This window comes from Didymosphaeria variabile (genome assembly GCF_027946475.1).
Source record: "Didymosphaeria variabile strain IMI 356815 chromosome Unknown scaffold_1, whole genome shotgun sequence".
In the NCBI taxonomy this organism is placed as follows: domain Eukaryota; kingdom Fungi; phylum Ascomycota; class Dothideomycetes; order Pleosporales; family Didymosphaeriaceae; genus Didymosphaeria; species Didymosphaeria variabile.
In genome coordinates this window covers 4,312,519-4,326,800 of record NW_026611620.1, presented here as the reverse complement: position 1 = coordinate 4,326,800, position 14,282 = coordinate 4,312,519, and the positions used below count along the sequence as shown (strand labels likewise).

Here is a 14,282-nt window from a genome sequence, read left to right as displayed (position 1 = left end):
ACATTCTCCCATTCACTTCCTGCTTTATATATCCCTTCGTCGTACTGAAAAAGCTACATCGCTATGCACGTGCTCGGAGGCTTCCAAAGTCCCGAACCTTGCCCAAGGCATTTCGTGCTCAGTGTCTATACCTAATGCAAACGTACATTTCATCGATGCCCACTTTCTCTGCACTAACCATGATAATGACTAGTCATCATAAGGATAATGCGTTTCGGCCTCAATTCGCTCGCTTGAGCTCGAACCAATCATGTCGCCGTAAACGTTCCGGGATTTTTCTTTCTCAGACCATGTTTTTGACCCCGTTCGAATATACCGGACGAATAGACTGCCGTAGTAAGATAGACGCCCCAGGTTCGCTGATTAATGATAGTTTGACGTATGCTGCAGCTCTTGCATTGGTCACCAGTTGAGGGAAGTATTTGCGGAGGTTACAAATGCCTGCTGGAAATGATCTTTGTAAGCAACCCACCTTTGGCTAGCGTCACACCAAAGCACCTATGCAACATCAAGTAGTCTTCGGTTCCAGTCGACATGATCAATAATTGTCAATGTCTACCCACCGCGCAGCTCAACAAGTGGTAAATCTTAGTCTATGCGAAAGTAGACATCTTCGACTATGGCGATGTAGAATAGGATACTTCCTTAATCTATCAGGAAGCGCGAATTAAGGGAACGTAGAGCGAACACGCATTTCATTGTGCTAGAAATGGGAAGTCCTCGTGTGAATAACAAAACAAGTTCCCAAGCTGCATGGAATCAAAGCGAATGTACCATCCAATTTTAACAGGTAGACTGCGAACGGACCTATTCAAGTACCAGCCAGATCTCATGCATCTGCTCGTGAGGAAGCCTCAGTATATAACAGTATTGTAAGTCATCAATTACAGGTCCAAAGTCAAAATACTAACCTTTGACCTTGTACGGGCAGCGTTTACCCTTGTTCCGTTCGTAGTACCGCGCCTCAGCACGAGTGAGAACAGCCACATTCTTTCCCAAGCGCATCTTCTCCTGCAACGAGCGACCCAACTCTGCCTCCTCCTTTCGCTTCTTCTCCCACCTAGCGCTTGCTTTCTGCGTGTTCTTGGAGAGCTTGTGGTTTCCGTCTTCCGCCTTGCGCTCGACAACTTCCGAAGCGTACCCTCGATCCACCGCGGCAATTTGGGCCACTCCGGCCGCACCACGCTCATTGCGCGCCTCACGGCGAGCAACACTTTTGGCTTTGGCAGCCTGAATCTCTTGGATGGTATGGTATCGCTTGTCCTCACGTGCGACTATGCTCTTGAGATACGGCTGACTATCGACGAACACCTTTAGCTTGTCGATATCACCACCAACTCCACCACGAATCAGACCGGCGATCTTGCTACAGACGAGTTGCAAGATTGGGTCATCAGATCCCAATGCGACTTTGAGCACAATTTGAACGTTCGCTGCGTTGATGGGCCTGTTATTCAGCTTCCACCAATACCAGTTGTGGATATGGGTGATGTACGTCTCCAAGTAAAGAAGGCGGGCTGCTTTCAAGATGCGGAGATCAGCCTCAAAGTCTTGCGTGTTGCGAATTCTGAAGGCGTCTTCCGAAGTAGTGAGCGCGAGCAGGTAGTAACCGATCGCAAGGATGGCTTCACAGCCTGTATCCGGTGGCAGGCGAACGTTTGAACTGTCATCGATGAGGCGAGGGTTGGCGGTGGCGGCTAAGAAGAGCCTGCTCGGGATGTCCATCACATACATATCGCCATCGTAGATTTTGACTGTTGGACCGGTAACAAAAGTCTGACGATCTTTGAGTGGTAGCTGGCGGATGTCGGGGATGTATCCTTCATGATCAGGACACGGCGGCTGATAGCGTGGGCTCATGTCGCGGTCGTATGGACACTACCAATTAGGCTGTTGATAGTTGAACGTGTGTGCGTAGAGTGCTGGACTGGACTGGAGAGCGAGTACCAAGCTGTGGGCCTATGTAGCGTTCATGTGTGAAGTTCGAGGCCATTGCTGCACCATCGTGTTTGAATCGCCGGGGTGAAAGCGTTTGACGTACACTGATGCTGGTGAAGAGGTGAAACATGTCAAATCAAGACTCTGAACGACATGCGAACAGAAGCACTCTTGTTGCTCTCGAGGTTGCGAGCTTCGTCAACGAGGATGCCCATTCCTGATGGGGTTCCTCATACCCAAAACATCTGCTAGCAGCGAGCAATTGTTCCCGAAACAGCAAAGATGTTTTCGTTGCACCAGAATGCCGAGGGCTTTGATGGCATGTCTGATCATCAGCAGCAACTCTAGTGGGTTGTCCTAGTTGACCCATCGCCTTTAACACACAGAGTCCAAGGTGAGCAGACAAATTATCTTGGTAATGCATATTTTCAATTCTTAGTCTTCCTGTAAGTATGCAGATGTCACTTCCGAAGACGCAGCTGTCGTCTCCACCGTATGGCTTGCATATGCTCGCTGATGTGCCTCAAGGTTCCGCATTGCAAACGTAATCATGTCGTGCAATCCACATGTCACACGTGTAAGGCGCTAGTCATCAGGTTCCTGAGGCGCGCAGCGTGACTGTACGACGATCCGACCGAGACAGTCGAAGGAATGCCGTGTAACGATAATCACGCTCCGACGCCACCAAGGTCTTTTCTTCGGAAACGTTCAGATACCGGAACGAGAGTGCCAACGTGCTACATCAGCACACAAATATTGGCGTATGCATGAATCCCGCCGGACAAAGTAGGACAACAGCTGGGAAAAGCGACTGTCGACCGTATCGTAGGCACCAGTGAAGCGACACAGGAGTGCATCTTGTGGCAAGGCGGCTGAAGCGATGGCTGGGCGCAATTTGGGTGTTGACGGCAGTGATGAAAGAACTAGCACTAATCGTTGAGGGACATTGGGCCAGGCGCGCCTTCCCTCATCGAGCGTGTTTGAAACAGCAGGGACGACAGGGGTGCGGCTGTAAACACCACGTGATCGCGTATCTTGGCTGCAGAGCAGCGTCACTGGCGCTGCGATACGACCCGCTACCCGAACTCCTTCGACATTCCACGGATTCCTTCTATTCCCTGCCGCACGATACGATGCTATTCTTTGCACCGCGCCATGGCGATCAGCAACATCTACCTGACCACGGCCCTATGCCCTGGACAGAGAGCGCTGTTCACTTGCCGCATTCAGCCGCCGTACCGCGGGCTGACCCAGTTGCAAGCCCACCGTAATATGCTTCAAACAGTAGGCCCAATCACGACAGCCGCCCCACGTTAATCTCGGACCTCTTGTTACACAGCGCCCAGATAATAGTCGCTCGGCACGCTGATCGCCTGCCCCTTGCGCCCTGATCCCAGAGCTTGACGGTTGCGCTTGTTGGCCGCCCGGGGTAGCTCCTGCTTTTTTGGATATGAGTCTATCTATGCTCTACGGGGCCTGACGAGTATATTAGGCCCGCTGCGTCCGCCATTGCGACCCCACCGTCTCTCTTTTGCGTCATTGCGAAGTTAAGTCGCCGAGAATCCAAGACGTGCGCTGAGACATTGCGTTGGCGGTTCGTTGCTCGTCTATATCTTCCAAGCTACGGCTGCCGCATTCCTTCAATTGCCGTCTTGCAATCGCTTCGAATCGCTCGCCGCAATGAAGTACGCAGTCTTCACAGGCTTGCTGGCTCTCGCTGGCGTACATGCCAAGTCTACCTCCCACGTCGAGGATGTGTTGGTAGAGAACCTCCACAGAGTCCCTCAGGGCTGGAAGGAGGTCGGCGTGCCGGCCCAGGACCGCAAGCTACACTTCCGCATTGCTGTTCACTCGGTGAGTACAATAATTCAATTGCTTGCATGTCAAGCCTGTGTTTACTTGAAATGCACGTTCCGTGTTCTCCGTGTCAGATTGCGCCTGTTTCAGTTTCTCTTGGCTGACTCCCTCACAGCCTGACCACGATCTTTTCGAGCAAGCCCTGCTGGAAATCTCAACCCCCAGCCACTACCGTTATGGGCAACATCTCAAGCGGGACGAGTTGAAGCAATTGATCAAGCCTAGAGAAGAATCCACCAACGCTGTCTTGTCTTGGCTGGAGGATTCGGGCATTCCCTCCGAAGACATCGTAGACGATGGAGAATGGGTCAACTTTTTGGCCACCGTTGCTACCGCCGAGGACATGTTGGACACCAAGTTCAAGTCCTACCAGAACGTGAACCGCCCCGATGTCAAGAAGATCCGCACGCTTCGTTACTCTGTTCCCCAGGCTGTTCGCGAACACATCGACTTGATCCAGCCGACCACCCGATTCGCCCAGCTCCGTCCCCAGAGCAACAACATTCACGACCAGGAAGAGGTCCCATTCACGACTGCTGCAGTGAATGCTACTTGTGGCACTTCCATCACCCCTCAATGTTTGCAGGATCTGTACAACTTCGCCGACTACAAACCTGGAAACGCGTCTGTTCTGCTCGGCGTGACTGGATATCTGGAGCAATATGCCCGTTACAAGGATTGGGCTCAGTTTGCGAGCACGTTCGCCCCCGACGCTGCTGGAAGCAACTTCACCTGGTCTTCCGTAAACGGTTTGTTTGTCCTTTACCGGCTGTCCCACTCAAGCTAACGAAATACATAGGTGGTCTTCTTGATCAAAGTGCCACAACCTCTAGTGTTGAAGCCAACCTCGATCTTCAGTACACATTGGGTCTCGTTGCACCAGCTGTGAAGGTCAACTTCTACAGCACAGCCGGCCGTGGCATTCTGGTCCCCGACTTGGACCAGCCAACTCAAGATGACAACGACAACGAGCCCTACCTTGATCTCTTCACCTACCTCATCAACTTGCCCGATGAGAAGCTTCCGCAAGTGCTATCCACCTCCTATGGCGAGGATGAACAGAGTGTGCCACCGGAGTACAACAAGAAGGTCTGTGATATGATTGGACAGCTCGGCACGCGTGGTATGTCTGTCATCTTCTCCAGCGGTGATACTGGTGTTGGCTCGGCTTGCCAAACCAACGACGGCAAGAACACCACTCGTTTCCTGCCCATATTCCCGGCTGCTTGCCCATACGTCACGTCGGTTGGTGGCACCACCGGAGTCAACCCAGAAAAGGCCGTCTCTTTCTCATCTGGTGGTTTCTCGGATTTGTACGAGACTCCTGCGTACCAGAAGACTGCAGTGTCCGCGTACCTTGGGAAATTGGGCAGCCAATGGGAGGGTCTTTACAACCCGCAGGGCCGTGGCTTCCCTGATGTTGCTGCTGCGGGTACAAGCTATCGCGTTGTGGACAAGGGCGCTCTCATCTCGGTCGGTGGAACAAGTGCCTCAGCCCCGACGTTCGCATCTGTCATTGGTCTTCTGAACAACGCTCGTCTTTCTGCCGGAAAACCTTCTCTGGGATTCCTAAACCCCTGGCTGTACCAATCCGCCTCTGGCTTCACCGACATCACTCAAGGCGGCTCTAGAGGCTGCACTGGAAGGAGCATCTACTCTGGACTCCCAGCACCGTACGTTCCGAACGCTTCGTGGAACGCGACAGAGGGCTGGGACCCGGTTACTGGTCTGGGCACGCCTGATTTTGGCAAGTTGCTCAAGCTCACGCAAGGTGGTGGCTACGGTACCGGGCGCCGGGGCCTTGACGGAAGGGTCTAAACGATTGGAGAGTATGTTTCCCTGTCACATCTACCTTCGATGTATGGATAGATATCAAATGTATAATGAATCAATGAATTGAGGTACAATTATGACAAAGAGTGAATTTGAAGTTTCTCCCAGCTGCCAATTGCGCCGTTGCACGCCACACCCGTGTATTTCCCCGTAGTCGCCAATCTCACGCGACCAGCGCAGCCACGCGTCTTCGACTCCAACCTCACATCAGCTCCATATCAACGCGGCTCAATGTGCAGCCCGTTTGCGCATACGATGCTCTCTTCTCGTCAATTCCATCTTACCCGCATTATTGACATCATGGACAAGATCCACACGCGACAGTCTCGCGTCCGCTAAGCAGGCACACCTGCCCAAAGCATGCTAGTCAGGGCTTATCTACAGCAAGCTCCGAGCAAGCTTGCTCCGCGTATCTTGGGCAGCCTCGGCCGCTACTGGGAAGAGCTTGTCTCGATATCGCAGCTGCACATGGAGCTTCGGCCGGCTGCCGCATGAAGGAACGGAAGCCGGGTTTCTGGGTGGTGTGTTGGAACGGTCGGCAAGGGGCAAGGTCGAGGAGGTTGCAGGGAGCGGGGTCGACTTGTACCTGACGAAAGAGCACAGGGAAAAGGGTCGGGAGTTTGGGGTAGAGCTTGCTTGCGAACGAGTCAGGCTCCCTCGGAACACCACACTCCAGATGTCAACTGCGCAGCAGCCAGCTTGCGTCTACTTACATACTGCCCGCTGTCAAGATACGGATATCTTGCTTCCTCGACCGCGCCACCAGGATTCTCCCCGCCCCCAGGAACCAGCCGAACAACCAGTGGCGACGAAATTGAAGGCGAGCGCCTTCCTGTTTGGGTGAAGAGCTCTACAACCCGGGCCACCTGCAGATATCACCCATGATGACGGCCAATCACAACTGCAAGCGGCTGCTTCTCCGAGTATAGCTTGAGTACTACCTGGTGGAATAAAGATGGGTGACGTCGCGCGGAAGTTGTGGTACCTTTTATCCCTTCGGTCGCCGCCTGGGTCAATTGCAACTGTCCGTCATTGACAGCATCTCGAGGCTCGGATATCGAACGAGACAAGGCCAATTGAGCAGTAACAATGCAGTTGCTCTCACTTCTCGCCCTCACGGGGGTCGCCAGCGCCATCAACACCCGCGGTTCTCGCGGCGCAGCGCTCGAGCGAAAGGGCATCAAGCTCCCGCAGCCCAGGAGCGCGCCGAAGCACACTGCTCCGCTTGTGAAGCGCGATGGTAATGCTACTATCATCCCGCAGACCGAGAAGACGGCGAGTGAGTCAACCCATCTGCCAATTCACCAGCACAGAAGAGTACTATGAAGATAGGTTGCTGACCAAAGCAGAATTCGTCGTGAACGGCACTGCCGGCGCTATACCTGAAGTCGACTTCGACATTGGCGAGAGCTACGCTGGTCTGATGCCCATCAGCGACAAGGCAAACGAGACGAACGAGCTTTACTTCTGGTTCTTCCCGAGCGCGAACGAGGATGCTGGGGATGAGATCACCATCTGGTTGAATGGCGTGCGTAGCTTTTCCTCGCATCATCTCCCAATCGATAGACTAACAAGGACCAGGGCCCCGGTTGCTCCTCCCTCGAGGGTTTCCTCCAGGAAAATGGGCCCATCTCCTGGCAATACGGAACCCCCAAGCCCGTGTACAACCCGTGGAACTGGGCAAACTTGACCAACATGGTGTGGGTCGAGCAACCTGTCGGTACCGGATTTACCCAAGGCGAACCAACTGCGACTAGTGAAGAAGAGGTTGCAGCGCAATTTGCGGGTTTCTGGAAGAACTTCCTAGACACTTTTGATCTTTGTGGTCGCAAGGTCTACATCGCTGGCGAGTCTTACGCCGGCAAGTATATCCCTTACCTCGCCAACGAGTTCTTGGACCAGGAGGACAAGGAGTACTATGATGTGAAGGGTATCATGATCTACGACCCTTCTGTGGCCTCCGATACTCTGCTCGAGGACATCCCCTCGGTGCCCTTCGTTGACCGCTGGTCTGGCCTCTTCAACTTCAACCAGTCCTTCACAGATGAAATCCACCAGCGCGCTGAGATGTGTGGGTACACCGACTACATGGACACATATCTTACCTTCCCTCCAATCAGCAAACTGCCCACTCCCAACTCTACGAACAGGGACGATGGGTGCGCTATCTGGAGCGACATTATCGATGCCGTCATGCTCACCAACCCCTGCTTTGACGTTTACCAGGTGGCTACAACATGCCCTTTGCTTTGGGATCAGCTTGGCTTCCCCGGTTCCTTTGATTATCTGCCCGAGGGTCAGCAGATCTACTTCAACCGCACCGACGTGCAGAAAGCCATCAATGCGCCTATCCAGCCCTGGGCAGAGTGCCAAACCGCTCTTGAGACTGACACCTCGGTCGACTCCTCGTGGGTCGTTCTCCCGCGTGCCATTGACGCGCTTGACCGCACCGTCATCGTGCATGGTGATCTGGACTTCATCCTCTTGTACAACGGCACGCTTCTTACCATCCAGAACATGACGTTCGGTGGAGAGCAGGGTTTCCAGGAAGCGCCCTCGGACGCCTTCTACGTTCCCTACCACGAGGACTACAGCCTCGAGAGCTTGAGCGCCAGCGGCATCATGGGCATCACTCACACCGAGCGCAAGCTCACATGGGTGCAGCAGGCACTCAGCGGACACATGGTGCCGCAGTACCAGCCCAGCAGTGGTTACAGGCAGCTCGAGTTCTTGCTCGGTCGCGTTGACAGCTTGAGTTCGAGAGACCCTTTCACGACGCAGAAGTGGGTGGAGCAGCCGCAGGCCAATGCTACGGATTTCAAGGTTCACGCTGAGAAGTCGCGTAGCAACAGCATGAGGATGCCGCGAATGTACTAGACGGCTGTAATGTGTAATTAGCTAGTCGATGAATGATGAGATTTTAGAACATTCATTATATTTGGCGCATATATTTCGCGCAAAGAAGGGCGGCCAAGCAGCCGAGGCCGGGGGCTACCACCCCACATTTCCCTCCGCCCTCACGCCCTACGAATCCCCCCACCATCAATGACCACGCTCAACATGCATCCTCCGCACCTCGACGTGACTTACGCTCTTACTCGCTCACGATGGGCTCGCATACCGAATTGCCGCTGACCCGCGAATCCGTAATCGGCGCGCATGAACTCATCAAACCGCACATTCACCTCACGCCCGTACAGACCAATACCACGCTCTCGAACCTCGCATCGACGCCGCAGACCGCCGAAGCTCTCAAGGGGACCCCGTGGGAAGGACAAGAGCCCGCCAAACCGAAGATAAAACTCTTTTTCAAATGCGAGAACTTCCAGCGCATCGGTGCCTTCAAAGTGCGCGGTGCGTTCCACGCCGTAAAGCGCCTCATCGAAGCCGAAGGTCTCGAAGAAGTCCGCAGGAAAGGCGTTGTTACGCACAGCAGCGGGAACCACGCCCAGGCGCTCGCGCTCGCCGCGAAGACGTTCAATATCCCCGCGCACATCGTCATGCCCAAGATATCTACACCGAGTAAGATCGCGGGGACGCAGGCGCAGGGCGCGATTGTACATTTCAGTGGGAGCACAAGTCAAGAGCGGGAGGCTGTAGTAGAAGAGGTGATCAAGGATACGGGCGCAACACTTGTCCCGCCGTACGATCATCCGCATATCATACTCGGGCAGGGTACTATGGCGCTGGAGCTTACCGAGCAAGCCTCCTCTCTGATAAAAAGCGAGCCTGCGCTCAGCGTGAGGGAAGGAAAGACCGGCTTGGACGCCGTCATCGCGCCCTGCGGCGGCGGCGGCATGCTTGCAGGGAACGCGGTCGCTCTACATGGCACCGGCGTCAAGGTGTTTGCCGCCGAGCCCAGCTTCGAAGGTGGAGACGACGCAAGGCGCGGTGTTGCAGCTGGCGAGCGAGTCACAACTGTCAAGACGCTTACCATCGCCGACGGGCTGCGCACGCCGCTCGGCGAGATCAACTGGAGGTTTATTGCAGACCCATCATACGTTCACTCCCTGTACTCGGTAACAGAGGATAATATTAGCGATGCGATGCGGTTAGTGCTGGAGAGAATGAAGTGCTTCGTTGAGCCGAGTGCGGTCGTCGGGTTGGCGACGATACTGTATAATGAGGATTTCAGGAGGTTAGTGGAGAAGGAGGCGGGAGTGGAGGGATGGAATATCGGTGTGGTCTTCAGTGGAGGTAACACTACGATTGAAGCTATCACGAAGATATTTGCACCCGTTGAGGGAAAGAAGGCGGAGAGGGAGGAGGGTGTTGTCGGCAAGGATGGGAAGAAGGTCGCGGAGAACGTTGCAGGTTGAGCAGATGTTGTATTTCCTTGCGAAAGCCTATCTTGAAAGACCTGCCACTGTACGAAGGCAGAGTTTGCATTTACTTCGATAGATGAAGATACCATTCTTGCTCTGATTCATTGGCATGCCTAGTGTAGCAAACAAACTTGAGCCTCAGATCATGACGTAAAGACTCCTAGCAGTCGGATCTAGCAAATAACAGCCCTTAGGATGCTCATCGACCTCACAGTCTCAAACAGTCCACTTCTGCAGACAAGTGTCCTGTCTTTCCAGCTCCAGTGTGAAGATTCCAACCCCCACGCAGAGCTACCCCGCCAAAGCAGACCCACTTCCAGAACGAGCAATCCGCATCAGCTGCAGCACCACCTACCTACCATGCAACGTGCGAGCCAGATTCTGAACAGATCCATACCGGTGATTCGGCATTCCACATCGAGCAGAGCGTACGCTTCATCCACAAGAGCAGGGAAGATGGCACCCCGGCGATTTGCGCCGCTAGACCCAGCGAAGAAGAAAGAGGGCGATGACCGACCTGTGCTGAAGGGTATTGTTTTTGATGTGGATGGCACTTTATGTAAGTCCAAGTTCTGTGCTCGTTATACCTATGGTATCACAACACGCCGTACACATCTCTCTATCGCAATTATGCGGTCCACACCCACGTCGTTCCAGGATTCCCACGCCGTCACGTGTCCTGCTCAATCCCTGGGCGAGGCACGCCATCACCACTCAAGTATTACTCCACTGACACAACCAGGCCTACCTCAAAACTACATGTTCGGCGAGATGCGTTCCGCCCTCGGCATCACCAAAGCAACCGATATCCTCGACCATGTCTACTCCCTCCCACCCTCGGAGCAAGAAGAAGCCCAAGAGAAAATCCGCGCCATCGAGCGCAAAGCCATGGCCTCTCAACGCCCGCAAGCCGGCCTCGTCCAACTCATGGACTACCTCGACTCCCGCAATATCAGAAAAGGCATCTGCACGCGCAATTTCGATGCGCCTGTTGAACACTTGTTGACGACGTTTTTACCCAAGAGTTTGTTCCATCCTATCGTGACGAGGGAGTTTCGCCCACCGAAACCTGATCCAGCGGGGATTTTGCATATTGCGAAGGAGTGGATGTATGAGGATGGCGGGGATGGGTTGATCATGGTGGGGGATTCAATCGATGATATGACGGCGGGACGGAGAGCGGGAGCTGCAACGGTGCTACTGGAGAGTGAGGCGAACGGGCATTTGAAGGAGCATGAGTGTACTGATTTAGTAGTAAGGCAGCTGGATGAGCTGATTGGGATTTTGGAGAAGGGTTTTGAGGGGAGGGATATTGGGGAGACGGAGAAGGAGGCGGAGAAGTTGTGAGGAGTAATTAAGGTGTATAGAGTTGGGTCAGCTGTATATATTGAGGCATCCGAGCTCCGTAGAGAGGATGATGTTATTAGCTGTGAGCATTGCAAACTGTTAGATTCCCTCCCACGGACGAAGTATATGCTATGCTACCGCTAGAGACTTGTGGTCCTTTAGTTATGTAGTAAGAACTCATATACTGTTGACAACAAGCGGTTTGGGGTTGGGCAACTAGCTCACTGGTTTAAAAAAAATGCCGGTTAGCGGAGAATATCTAATGAAATGTTTGTTAGAGATTGCGCTTGTGGTGAGATGTCAAGAACGCATGACAGCAGGCGAGTCATGCAGAGGCGTTGACGCTAGACTGATTTCATCTCGCCTATCTAACCTCCCTTTTTTGTTTCATTGGAAATCACTCTTGCTTTCCCCAATCTGCACCCAAAGAGAACGTGCGGGACATCGTGCAACCGCATTCGACGCCTCTAGAATACGCCTCTTCGGAGATAGGACCGCTTTACACCACGCGGTGTGGCGGCAGCCACAGTTCAGCGTTCCATGTTCTAGCGCGCTGTCGCACCATGATTCTTTCGATAAAATTCCGACAGGGATGAACATGTTTCCACCAACGAAATAGGACCCGCGCGGAAAGGGAACGGATCATGAAAGCCTCTATAGCACCCCTTCAAGGTACCATCAACGAATGCATCGTCTGTATTGCTCGCTTTGGAAAGGTAAAGGTCACGCTGCTCTAATCGACGGAGAATTATCGTTCCTTCGCGTTCGCCATGGGTTGCGGGAACCAAATGCATTGACAATCTCGGCGGTGGTCATCGTTCAGTGGTGGATCTCCTCATTTCCAGCGCAACCCTTCATCTGAGGTAGAAACAAGCTCCGCCGAGCACTACCAAGCCTTTCCCTTCCCACTCTCGCGGACCCACCACTGTCCTCGTCCATGGCTTCCGCGTGAACCGGTGTGGAGGTGACAGGACGGCGTATAAGTATCTTCCTTAGGCCCTCCCATTAAGACATCAGCGAAACATCGCAGTCACTCATTCTTCAGTCGTTCTTTTCTAGCCTTTTCGCTTCACCATCAAAATGGTCTCTGCCAAGTTCTCTGCTCTTCTCCTCGGCGCTGGCGCTATTGTGTCGGCCGCCCCTGCTCCGACGCCTACTCAGGCCGCTAAGCTTGAGGACCGCGCCGCGAGCTGCACTTTCTCCGGCGCCAACGGTGCTGCATCTGCTGTCAAGTCCAAGGCTTCTTGCGCTACCATTGTCCTGAGCAACGTTGCTGTTCCTTCAGGCACCACTCTCGACTTGACCAAGTTGAACAGTGGAACCACTGTCATCTTCGAGGGCACCACCTCCTTCGGATACAAGGAGTGGGAGGGTCCCTTGATCTCGGTCTCCGGTACCAAGATCACCGTCAAGGGTGCCAGCGGCCATGTCATTGATGCCAACGGTGCCAAGTGGTGGGACGGAAAGGGCTCCAACGGTGGCAAGACCAAGCCCAAGTTCTTCTACGCACACTCGATGAAGCAGTCCACCATCTCCAACCTCAACGTTAAGAACACCCCTGTCCAGGGCTTCTCCATCAACTCTGCCACCGACCTCGTCCTCGACCACATCACCATCGACAACTCGGCTGGTGACAGCGACACTGGCGGCCACAACACTGACGCCTTTGACGTCGGCTCCTCCTCCGGCATTACCATTTCCAATGCCAACATCAAGAACCAGGATGACTGCCTCGCCATCAACTCGGGCACCAACATCCACTTCGTCGGCGGCACATGCTCCGGCGGCCACGGTCTCTCCATCGGCTCCGTCGGCGGCCGCTCCGACAACACCGTCGACGGCGTCGTCATCGAGAGCAGCACCATCTCCAACTCCCAGAACGGTGTCCGCATCAAGACCGTGTACGACGCCACCGGCAAGGTCAACAACGTCACCTACAAGGACATTACCCTCTCCGGCATCACCAAGTACGGTATCGTCCTCGAGCAGGACTACGAGAACGGCTCGCCGACCGGAAACCCCACCACCGGCGTCCCGATCACCGACCTCACCATCAACGGTGTCAAGGGCTCCGTCTCGAGCAGCGCTACCCCCGTCTACATTCTCTGCGGCAAGGGAAGCTGCTCTGGCTGGACCTGGAAGGGTGTTTCCCTCACCGGTGGAAAGAAGAGCACTAAGTGCGCTAACGTGCCTTCCGGTGCTTCCTGCTAGAGGGAGTCTCTACCTGGATAAGGAGCGTGTGAGTGGGAGGTTTGCGAAGGATCGCTGGATGTGGTCGACATAATTTCTCTTCTGGGTATATATCTTTAACTAGCTTCAAGAAGACAACGTGTATCTTCGGCACCTTTGATTTCCCTCGTTTAGTGTGTTTTATCGCGTGATACCAGTAACATGAGTCTTGACGCATGCACGATACATAGCTCAGGTCCAGAGTAGTTGTCTTGAGGAGGTTGTTTCATGCTGCGGGTACATGTGTCGCTGTAATCGAAATGTTAGCACCCAAGCGTATGACGTTAACAATTCGACTTGTCGTGTGGCTAACTTACTAGACTTTAAAAACGAAACTACAAGTGCTCGAGCCTGATAAGGGTGATTCTTTTTCCTCTTTCTCTCTCTTTTTGAGCCTTTGCAAATAAGACAAAGGCAGCTGGCTATCTATAGTCATACCTTTTGCTTCTACGTCGCCGTATCAGGGTCGAAGGATTGCTTCTGGATGCAGTAGCCTGTTGCAAGGCGTACCCAGTTTTGGAAATGACAACTATTACGCGTTATATAGTCAGGTGCATCTTGCTGTCGATGAGTCATGCTGTTCCCGCTGATTGTACCATTGCAAGCTCTGAAGGCCTCTTTTACGCCAGATGTAAACAAAGAGATATAGGCGCTTTGGGTACCACGCGTACCTTTCAATGTACGGATTCTCATTGAAGTTGATTCGCACTGAGGTTGATTCGCACTGAGGTTGATTCGCACTGAGGTTGATTC

General features: G+C 53.6%; 6 protein-coding genes across 6 annotated transcripts; 5 read left to right on the top strand and 1 right to left on the bottom strand.

Moving 5' to 3' along the window:
• Window positions 1-906: 906 nt before the first annotated feature.
• On the bottom strand, window positions 907-1,860 carry N0V89_001389 (uncharacterized protein; the record flags this gene model as incomplete). The annotated part of the gene is made up of 1 exon (XM_056210202.1): window positions 907-1,860. The coding sequence occupies one exon, from the start codon at window positions 1,858-1,860 to the stop codon at window positions 907-909; it is 954 nt and encodes a 317-aa protein (XP_056077024.1).
• A 1,758-nt stretch (window positions 1,861-3,618) lies between these two features.
• Window positions 3,619-5,613, top strand: SED2_1 (Tripeptidyl-peptidase sed2; the record flags this gene model as incomplete). The annotated part of the gene is made up of 3 exons (XM_056210201.1): window positions 3,619-3,792; window positions 3,911-4,544; window positions 4,595-5,613. 3 exons carry the CDS (start codon window positions 3,619-3,621, stop codon window positions 5,611-5,613), a joined length of 1,827 nt encoding a protein of 608 aa, XP_056077023.1.
• A 1,104-nt stretch (window positions 5,614-6,717) lies between these two features.
• Window positions 6,718-8,505, top strand: N0V89_001387 (uncharacterized protein; the record flags this gene model as incomplete). The annotated part of the gene is made up of 3 exons (XM_056210200.1): window positions 6,718-6,907; window positions 6,978-7,156; window positions 7,210-8,505. 3 exons carry the CDS (start codon window positions 6,718-6,720, stop codon window positions 8,503-8,505), a joined length of 1,665 nt encoding a protein of 554 aa, XP_056077022.1.
• Window positions 8,506-8,735: 230 nt separating this feature from the next.
• On the top strand, window positions 8,736-9,947 carry N0V89_001386 (uncharacterized protein; the record flags this gene model as incomplete). The annotated part of the gene is made up of 1 exon (XM_056210199.1): window positions 8,736-9,947. One exon carries the CDS (start codon window positions 8,736-8,738, stop codon window positions 9,945-9,947), a length of 1,212 nt encoding a protein of 403 aa, XP_056077021.1.
• A 366-nt stretch (window positions 9,948-10,313) lies between these two features.
• On the top strand, window positions 10,314-11,300 carry N0V89_001385 (uncharacterized protein; the record flags this gene model as incomplete). Its single annotated transcript, XM_056210198.1, has 2 exons — window positions 10,314-10,320; window positions 10,405-11,300. 2 exons carry the CDS (start codon window positions 10,314-10,316, stop codon window positions 11,298-11,300), a joined length of 903 nt encoding a protein of 300 aa, XP_056077020.1.
• Window positions 11,301-12,380: 1,080 nt separating this feature from the next.
• On the top strand, window positions 12,381-13,511 carry PGG1 (Polygalacturonase; the record flags this gene model as incomplete). Its single annotated transcript, XM_056210197.1, has 1 exon — window positions 12,381-13,511. One exon carries the CDS (start codon window positions 12,381-12,383, stop codon window positions 13,509-13,511), a length of 1,131 nt encoding a protein of 376 aa, XP_056077019.1.
• Window positions 13,512-14,282: the final 771 nt, after the last annotated feature.